The sequence below is a fragment of the Arachis hypogaea genome, chromosome 1 (assembly GCF_003086295.3).
Source record: "Arachis hypogaea cultivar Tifrunner chromosome 1, arahy.Tifrunner.gnm2.J5K5, whole genome shotgun sequence".
NCBI classification, from domain to species: Eukaryota; Viridiplantae; Streptophyta; class Magnoliopsida; order Fabales; family Fabaceae; genus Arachis; species Arachis hypogaea.
This window is the reverse complement of record NC_092036.1, coordinates 7,645,585-7,655,535: the sequence shown is the minus strand read 5'-3', so window position 1 is coordinate 7,655,535 and position 9,951 is coordinate 7,645,585. Positions and strand designations below refer to the sequence as shown.

Here is a 9,951-nt window from a genome sequence, read left to right as displayed (position 1 = left end):
ACAAAAAGTTTCTACCTTTATATAGTAAAATATGTGATAATTTTCTTAATATATGTTAAGGGTGGCAAAACAGGTCGAGTCCGTCGGGCCGACCCGCCGAACTCGCTAAAAAAGGTGGGTCGGACTAAGATTTGAAACCGGTCAAATTAAAAAATTTGCCAAACCCACAAAATTTTTATGCATAATTTTTTTATAATATTAAAAGATTATATAAAAATGATATTTTAAATAGTTATTATGTAATAGATTTAATATATTTTCTGATTTTAATGTTATTATATAATTATAATTATTTAATATATAAAAAAATTACTAAATATTATATATATAGGGGTGGCAAACGGGCCTAAATCTGCCGGGTCGGCCCGCATAACCCGCCAAAAAAAGCGGGTTGGGCTAAAAAATTGGTACCGCGTAACTCGCACCGCTTAAACCACGGATTTTGGCGGGACGGGCCGGGCTTATTATTTTTAGCAAGAGGTATTTTTGCAATTTTTTTGCCAAAACCCAACTTCCCCCAACCTAACTTACAAGAGAATGAAGATGAAAATTGTGTGTTTTGGATTATATTTATTTTGTTTTAGAGACAATATTTATAATTATGTTTTAGATTATGTTTATTTTGCTTTGGGAACAATATTTATAATTATGTTTTGGATGAAAACTTGGTTTATATTTATATTTATTAGATATTTATAATTACAAAGACTTTAATATTTGTGAATATAAAAATTATAATTTGTTTATAACTTTTAGAAATTATAATAGTTAAAAGTAAAAAATATGAGAGATTTTTTTATGCCTTTATATATATTATTTAATAGTTAAAAGTAAAAAAAAAAAAAGGATATTTGACGGGCTATGCCTGCCGTTAGGCGGGGAGGGCTAGGATTTTTGGACCACCTCACTAGGCGGGGCGGGGCGGGCTTCCCCGCTTGCCACCCCTATATATATATATATATATATTAGGGGTGGCAATGCGGGCCGACTCGCCCCAACCCGCCCCGCCTCACCTAGGCCTGCATCTTAAGCGGGACGGGCCAGCCCGCCCCGCCAACTAAAGTTGGTACAAAATGCTAGTCATTTGACTTTTTTTTTTGAAAAATAAAATTAATTAAAATTAACTAAAAGATAATAATTAAACAATTAATTACAAATAAAAAATGGTCAAATTATAATATAATTTTTTATTATTATTTTTAAAATTTTTAACTTCAATAAATTTGCTTAAAATAATTTTTGTCAATAGAACCATTTTTATTTTAAAAAATAAGTCACATAATTTAAACATATATACGAAATTATAAAATAAAATAAATAAAGTCACATAATTAGAAGTTAGAACATATATACATAATTTAGCGATTTTTTTTTTAATTTGACAAGTTTCAAATTCTAACCCAACCCACATTTTTTAGCGAGTTCGGCGGGTCGGCCCGATGAATTCAACCGGTTTTACCACCCCTAATATATATATATATATATATATATATATATATATATATATATATAAAAGAAGATTATCACTTATTTTATTATATAAAGATAAAAGAATTTTATTTTAAAAAATATAAAATATAAATACAAAAAATATAAGTTTTTTATTCATTAAGATTAATTATTATATACAAATTTTTTTATAATATTAAAATAATATTTTAAACTACAACATAAAAATATAAAATAAATAAAGTTTATTTTATATTACTTGACAAATAATTAGTTTATTATATTTAAAATTTATTAACTAATTTCTTTGTTAAATATATTATTATATAATATAATTTTTTATCAAAATATTTGTAAAAGTAAAATTTATTTAAAACGTTATATATAATACATGAAAATATTAACTTTTTTATTTAAGTATGTATTTAAAATTATATTATTTATTTTGTTTTTCTAAAAAAATAAAAAAATAAAAAAATAATATTTTCATGTATTATATATAATATTCTAAATAAATTATTTTTTAAAAATATTTTTATAAAAAATCATATTATATAATAATATCTTTTATAAAAGTAGTTAGTTAATAAATTTTGAATATAATAATCTAATTATTTATCAAGTAATATAAAATAAATTTTAATAATTTTATAGTTTTATGTTACTATTTAAAATATTATTTTAATATAAATTTTTAATATTATAAATTTTTTTTCATAATAATTAATTTTATTAAATAAAAAATACTCATATATTTTATATTTAATTATTTAAGAATAAAAAATTTTGTTGCCATTTAAAGTATTGTGTATTAAAGTATTGCTATTTAAAATATTTATTTATGTACTAGGATATTCTATATTTATTAGAGTCTATCAATGCTCTTGTTTTATATTAGCCTTTGATTTTCTTCTAATAAAATCTAATGGTCTATATAAATGTGGCTCATTCAATAAGCACATAATGGTTGAACTCGTTTTAGACAATCCCATTTTTTTATACACAACACAAAAAAAATAAGATAACATAAGATTTTCTTGATTAAGACTCCGGCTAGAAGTAAAATCATTCACATGATTCTCATTCGTATTTAAATTTAATAATTTGTCATGTGTATATTTTTTTAATAATTTATAATTTTCTTTGATCGAAAAAAGTTACCGTTAAAAAATATTACATAAAGATTTACCTCAGTTCAGTTATTTATGTTTAAGAGACTGGAAGCTTAGTTTTAACGGTCGAATTTTTTCAGCAAAAGGAGAGAAAGAGAAAGAGAAAGAGAGAAAATGAGAAAGAGAAAGGGTTCATCAAAATCCCTTGCGAGTTCTGCATCTACATCTTCATCAACATCATCGTCATCATCCACTCCACAAGAACATGGTTTCTTCGCTTGCTACCTCTTGGCCTCTCTTAACCCCCGCTTCAAAGGCCACACTTACATCGGGTTCGGGTCCTTCTCTCTATATCTCTATATATCAAATTTTGATGATCCCCTTTTGTTAAACCCAAAGTTGCACACATCCAATTTGCTTTATGATTATATTCGCTAAAAATTTTCCGTTTTTTCATTCATTGGATCTTGGGTGTATGTTTGGTTGTTGCAGATTTACAGTGAATCCACGGCGCCGGATCAGACAACACAATGGGGAGATTGGATGTGGTGCATGGCGAACGAAGAAGAAGAGGCCTTGGGAGATGGTTTTGTGCATCTATGGCTTCCCAACAAATGTTGCTGCTCTTCAGGTTTCATACTCTGCTCTTCTTGTGATTAGGGTAGTTGTTTTGAGATTGAACGAAAAAGTCAAATTCATTGTTGTGTGAATGTCAACATCATCAATCATAATCCCCTTTAGTGAGAATAGTAGTATATGTGTATGAGTGACTAGTGACCCTCTCATAGTTTCTTTTATGTTGATCCTGCAACTAAATAGAGCACTTTCTTAAGTACTATAGGTAGGACTGAATTTCAGGACCTGTGTAAAGCATTGAGCACTAAGTTTTCTCATGCTTCGAAAGTTCAAGGATCCTCCTCAATGAATTCAATATAAATTTTTTGCTTCTTCAAACCGCTGTGTAATGATGATAATAATTCAGCTCTTCTGTCTAGACACTTCTCATAATTCTTAGTTCTGGTAAGTTCCTAGATGATAATGTTTCTCCCTTAACTCCTCGATTTCTTAGTCTTATTCTTCACATTTGCCTAACAGATCTTAGCAGAAAAATCCCTTTCTTTTTTTGAAAAATGCTCTGAAATCTCTCTATGGCCTGAAAAGCTTGTATCCCATAATCCCTGATATACAGTTTCACATTTGCCTAACAGATCTTAGCAGAAAAATCCCTTTCCTTATTTGAAAAATGCTCTGAAATCTCTCTATGGCCTGAAAAGCTTGTATCCCATAATCCTTGATATACAGTTTAAGCTTGTTCTCTCGACTTTCCCTCGCATTTGGGCCTCTCATCAAGAAGCTGCAAACACTTCCATTCATTTACATCATGTGAACTCTTCGTCATATCATCATCATCAACAATATTGCAGCGTTCTCCAACTTCCACCACCCTTCCTGGTCACCATGTTTGTGATATAGATACTTTATCATATGATGACTCGATTTAGAAACTATATAGACAGCAAAAGAAGAGAGCCGGGGGGGGGGGGGATGGATGTACTAACTGAAAATATTTCACTTGAAGATTTGAAAACAGAAAATTAGATTCTGCTGAATATGAAAGTATGCTGGAAATCCAAGAATTTAAAATAGAAAATAATTGTGGAAGGATTAACGACATGGAAAGGAGAAGTTAAGGAGTGAAGGAAAAGAGGAAAATGTTAGAATAGGATAGAGCTATAATATACCTTCTGATTTGCCCAAATAAAATAAAATAAATAGCTCCTTATGAAATAATGCAAATGTCCTAAATTGGATTCTATTACAGATATTAGGACATTTAAATATATGACATACGAGTAATTTTATATGAATAAGGTATATTATATTGATACATGAAGAAATAAAAAAAAAAATGGGGCTTATAGCCAGATTTTAATTCCTTTTGATTGATTGGGGGATTGCAGTTTGAATGGGCTTGGCAGCACCCTGTCGAATCCTTGGCCGTAAGGAAGGCAGCTGCAAATTTTAAATCCCTTTCGGGAGTTGCCAATAAGATCAAACTCGCATACACAATGCTCACCCTACCATCTTGGCAGAGGTATGGTGTTTATTTCTTTATTGAGTTTGGAATTGAAATTCTCTTTTTGTTGGGCAAGGGAGTGAATTATATACTGAGTTTACTGACAATATTGTGTATGAATGGTCACAGCATGGATATGACAGTGAACTTCTTCTCCACAAAGTATATGAAACATTCTGCTGGTTGCCCAAGCTTGCCAGAGCACATGACAATTGAAATAGGCGAAATGGATGAACTCCCATGCTATACTGGGAGAATTGATGGTTTGGTATCAGATAATGATGACATTGATGAAGGGGAGTTTGGTAAAAACAATAGTAATAGTGATATTGTACCAGACATGTGTGGTGGCGTTTCTATTGCCCACGATTCAGATCAAAATAATGGTGACAAGATCAGCGAATCAATTGCGCAGAACCAAAAATCGGAAGCTGCTGGAGAACAAACAACTCATCCGTTAGCTTCACAGGATTCGTCGGATTCTATCATGACTGGTGAAGACACAAATTTGGTGAGCGCAATGAATAATGGTGGTAGTAATATTAGCGATGGATTGAGTCAGTCGGAATGTGATCAACCACTGCCGGCTACATCACCAAAAAGAGTAGAGATAATTGTGATGAATAAGAGTAACAGTTGTGCTGTTTTGGCTGCTAATAATAATAATAATCAAGAATCCAGGAGAATGTTTCTTGTGCCCCATGAAGCTGAGATAATTGATCTGTCAACACCTTCTCCAAGCTGCAGTAGAAGAGTTTTGGATAGCAATAAGAAGAGAAGAGTTTCCTCCTCATTATGTGTTGGTGCTGACTTTATAGATTTAACAAAGTCACCCAACTTTGTCCAATTGTAATAATAAGGCTTTTGGATATTTATATCGGTGTGTTTAGAAAGTTTTTGTTGTTTGTTAAATAATCTGGCTTGTCAATGCATGTATTGACTTGTATAATAAGTATTTTTGCAATAGCTTCTCTAACTTTGAAAAATCTTGTATGTTCTTGGAGTAATAAATTTTCTATCACTCTCTTGCTCTCCTTTTTAGCTCAATTTCTTGCAGCTTATATGACTCTTTTATCTTTCAATGTTCAACCTTCAGGTTATTTTTAGTGAAAAAAAAGGAAACAGAGGAGTAAAAAAAATCTATGCCATAAAACAATTAATAAAAGCTCAATTCCTATTCAGTATACAATGGAGATTGGTATCAAATGTCAGAATACCTATAATATGCATTTCTTAAACCTAATATTTGATCAACATTGTTAACGAAATTTATCTTTTTATTTTTTTTCATCAAATATAGGATTCATTCTTTGAAAGAGATGATTTACAAAAGACTACTAGAGCCATTAAGTGAAGTGAACTGTGAAAGTGGGATTCCCACAATAAAAATGGATTACAAACAACCTTCGAATTCCTTAATTTTAGAGAGAAAAACTAAAGAAAATGGAACTAATACTATAAAATTTAAAAATCTAAACTAGTCATTGATTAATGATTTGCACACAAGTACTTTAGCTGATAAAGCAGATGCAAAATAATTAGGACTGTGACAGGTACTGCCACATCCTTTTTCTTCCTTTCTGTCTATCTATTATCAGTATTCTTATATGTATTATTATTGTCATTATTTTCCTTTTGCTTTTAAAATTTGGGACCAGGACTATGACAAGTGTGCTTGAGATAAGGAACATGAAGAGGAAAATCTGAGAATAAAGAGACCTCAGCACTGGTCAGATAAATTAATGATGCCTCAGATGATAACTGTGTGTGTCACCTTTTATTCTCAAAAAATAATAGATATGAGTGTCACTCTCACTATATATGATGCACAATCGATAATAGAAGTGTCCATTAAATGTAGTTTATCAACATCAATACTCTGGTTTAAATACCAATGTACAAAAGTTCAACTTACTACAACAAATTTGATTCCAGCCAAGACTCACCAAGGATTCAGTATAACTAAACTTTGCCTTTTTGCTGTTTAACAGTCATCACGCTTTTAGTTCATTTTTAGAATATGATATATATAGTTATTTTTGTTATGCAATTGTTCAATAACTACTTTAAATTATTAAAAATCTGAATTGGAGCAAATAAGAAGTGCAAGTCAAACAATAAGAGAGGAAATCAGTATAAATAATATTGAATCTTGAGCGGTGTTAAGTGTGTGGTTCAACACTTTTGAGCATTCATGTTTTGTATGAAATAACACAAGCATCAAAGTAGATTAACTCAAATGAAGTTGACATATAACATTTTGGTTCTATTATCATCCGATCAAAACTGGAAAGTTCAGTAAGAGACTGATTCAGAGCAAAACTGAGAAATGTACTAAAACTTTGATATTGAGACACAACATATGCTACAATAAGGTCACTGCATTATGAAAATGCAAGACTGGTAGATGCCCAAAAAATTGGAAAATTCAAGTTACAATTTGGTCATTGCATCATGAAAATCAAGATGGTGTTCCCATGAGATGAACCGACAGAGTAAAAAGTACAAGAATAACAAGACCTTCAAAATCGGGAATCTGTTATGACTCGGGTGGTTGTGGCGGCTGGTCATCTATCTGCGGCTGTTCTTCTGGCTCTTGTGGTTGCTGCTGTTGGTCATTTTGCCAGACCCAAATAATATCCTTAAGTGCAGGTCTTATACCCTCTTGCAGTATTTTCTGGTATTCCAATGTATCTCCATTGGATTTCTTCACCTCCACCAGATGGAACATAGGAGTAACCTCGAAAATCTCAGCATCAATTGATAAAACCCCCTTCCTACCTTCGGTTAAACCATCCAATTTCACCAAGCCAGCTGCTGTTTTCTTTATCTTCAGCTTTAGTCGCTTGGCAGCATCTTCCAGCTTGGAGAAGATGACCGATGCAGGTTGTCTTGAACTAAACCTTGCTTCTCTTTTCTGAAAACTGTCTTCGAAAAATGAAGAAAGATCGAAACCAGCAGAAAGGGAGATGATATCAAATGCATTTATACTTGTTGCCACAGCTGGTTCTTCCTTTGCTTCTGCTGCTAGACCTTCACCTTCATCACTTAGATCAGAAACTGTACCTGAAGAGACGCTAGTGGTTTCTGCGTCAAGTTTTTTGTGCTTAGCTTTAGGTCCTCTCTTAAACCAAGAATTTTCTGTAATCTTGGCAATAGTAATCCTGGTTTCAGGATTTGGATCCAGCATCTTTCTCAACAACCTGCATACTTCTGGCGGGAACCAAGTTGGGAATTTTAATTCAGCCTTGCTTATTTTCTTATACATCTCTATCAAATTTGCATCATGAAAAGGGAGAAAACCTGCCAATAAGACAAATAGAACAATTCCACAAGACCAAATATCAGCTTTTGCACCATCATATCCCTTCCTTTTGATGACTTCAGGAGCAACATAGGCAGGGGTGCCACAAGGTGTATGGAGTAAGCCATCCTGCCGCTTGGACTCCGCGAGCGCACTTAACCCGAAATCAGATATCTTTAGGTCCCCATTTTCATCCAACAGAATGTTCTCCGGCTTTATATCTCTGTGGTATACGCCTCTACTGTGACAATAATCTACTGCATTGATTAGCTGCCTAAAATACTTGTGAGCAACATCTTCCTTGAGTTTTCCCTTGGACACCTTGTCGAAGAGTTCACCACCTTTAGCAATTTCAATAACAAAGTAAATCTTAGTCTTGGTGGCCATAACCTCGAAAAGCTGTATAATATTGGGATGCCTAGCCCTTCTCATAACAGATATCTCGCGTGTGATTTGTTCGGCACGCCCAGTTTTCATAACCTTATCTTTGTCAATCATCTTAATAGCCACACTCTGGTTAGTTATTGCACTCCGTGCATAGTAAACCTTCCCAAAGGTACCCTGCCCTAGTAATCTTCCTAACTCATATCTTTCCAACAGAACAATTGATTTACTCTCCATACGAAACTCCCAAAACAAAACAAATTTCTATCCTAATTCCCTAAAAGCCACCTAAATTCTATAGCATTTACAATTCTAGAGTATATGTATGACACTATAAGTATATAACCAACTATATCTATAACCGAATGGTATTTCAACCGTCTTCACAGAGATCGCGTATTAACAGAAGCGGCACTCTCAAAAAACTAGTGTGCCAATTGTGCATCAAGGTATTATAGCTAATGAATGTGCTATAAATTTGTATTCCACTATTTTCAAGCATCAATTGCAGATGAAATTGCAAAGGTATCACCTTATGGAAATCGAATACAGAGCTTCGATCGAGAAGGCTCATCTTTCGGCATTCCAAGTTGCATGAATCTCAGTTGTCCAAACTATAATAAGTTGCTGAACTTCATCGGTGCTATTAGAGAGAGAATCTGAAGAAGAACAAATAAAGAAATATCCACTTCAATAATTGTTAAGATTTCTTCTCTATGAACAATTGAACATAGATTCCAAGACACAAAAGGAATGGCCATGAATCATGATTAACCAATTTGAAAACAGATAATTTAACTTAAAATACGGAAAGAATTGAAAGAACTCGGAGATTAAAATAAATAGAAAGCGGTGGAAAATAAGAATAATTAAGAATAATAATGGAATAAGCTGGACCTTTGTGGATCAGGTGGGAGAGAAGTTAGTAATACGTTGAAGAATGTAAGATTTGAAGTGGCAGAGGAGAAAGTGCAAGAGACAGAGAAAAAGTGAAATATAAGCGATGCTTTTGTTTTTGATTTGATTCTGGAAAGTGAATTTCATTCGGTGATTAATTAATTAATTATTAGTGTTTATATTATTTTTTTTCATGGTATTTTTTATTTGGTAGGTTAATGACAACATTTAACAGTTTGTCGTTAGCTAATAGAATGTTGTATGTTAAAAGTAAAATTTAAATTTTTAATACTTGTTTAATAAATTAATAAACTAATTATTAGACTAACCTAAATTAGTTAGTATTTGTATTATTATAGTATATTTTTTTGATATTGTTTATATTATTATATTATTTTTTTGGGGTCAATACAATACACAACACATTTTTTATTCACACATTTTATATTCTCTTTTTCTCTTTTATTTATTTCTACTATCTCTTAATCTCACACGATAGAAATACGTGAATTTGAGTTTTATTTAAGAATTTAATCAATAAATTATAATATATATAAAACAAAATTTAAATCTCTAATATTTATTTAAAAATATAAATAAACTGACTATTTAATTAAATTCAAATTGATTTTATACTCTCTTTTTCACCAAGAGAGATTCAAACCCATGTGGCCATTTTACTAGGCAAATGTGTTTGTATTATTGTACCATTGAAGTTGGGGAAAATG

The 9,951-nt window shown here is 31.7% G+C and overlaps 2 protein-coding genes across 2 annotated transcripts; one reads left to right on the top strand and one right to left on the bottom strand.

The window, feature by feature from the left end:
• Positions 1-2,650: 2,650 nt before the first annotated feature.
• LOC112793849 (uncharacterized) lies at positions 2,651-5,672 on the top strand. Its single transcript, XM_025836248.3, has 4 exons — positions 2,651-2,893; positions 3,054-3,192; positions 4,523-4,656; positions 4,768-5,672. Exons 1-4 carry the CDS (start codon positions 2,736-2,738, stop codon positions 5,489-5,491), a joined length of 1,155 nt encoding a protein of 384 aa, XP_025692033.1. The 5' UTR covers positions 2,651-2,735; the 3' UTR covers positions 5,492-5,672.
• A 1,276-nt stretch (positions 5,673-6,948) lies between these two features.
• LOC112793833 (CBL-interacting serine/threonine-protein kinase 10) lies at positions 6,949-9,375 on the bottom strand. The gene is made up of 2 exons (XM_025836247.2): positions 9,224-9,375; positions 6,949-8,985 (listed from the first exon to the last, which is right to left on the bottom strand). The coding sequence occupies exon 2, from the start codon at positions 8,561-8,563 to the stop codon at positions 7,178-7,180; it is 1,386 nt and encodes a 461-aa protein (XP_025692032.1). The 5' UTR covers positions 8,564-8,985; positions 9,224-9,375; the 3' UTR covers positions 6,949-7,177.
• Between the last annotated feature and the right edge of the window lie 576 nt (positions 9,376-9,951).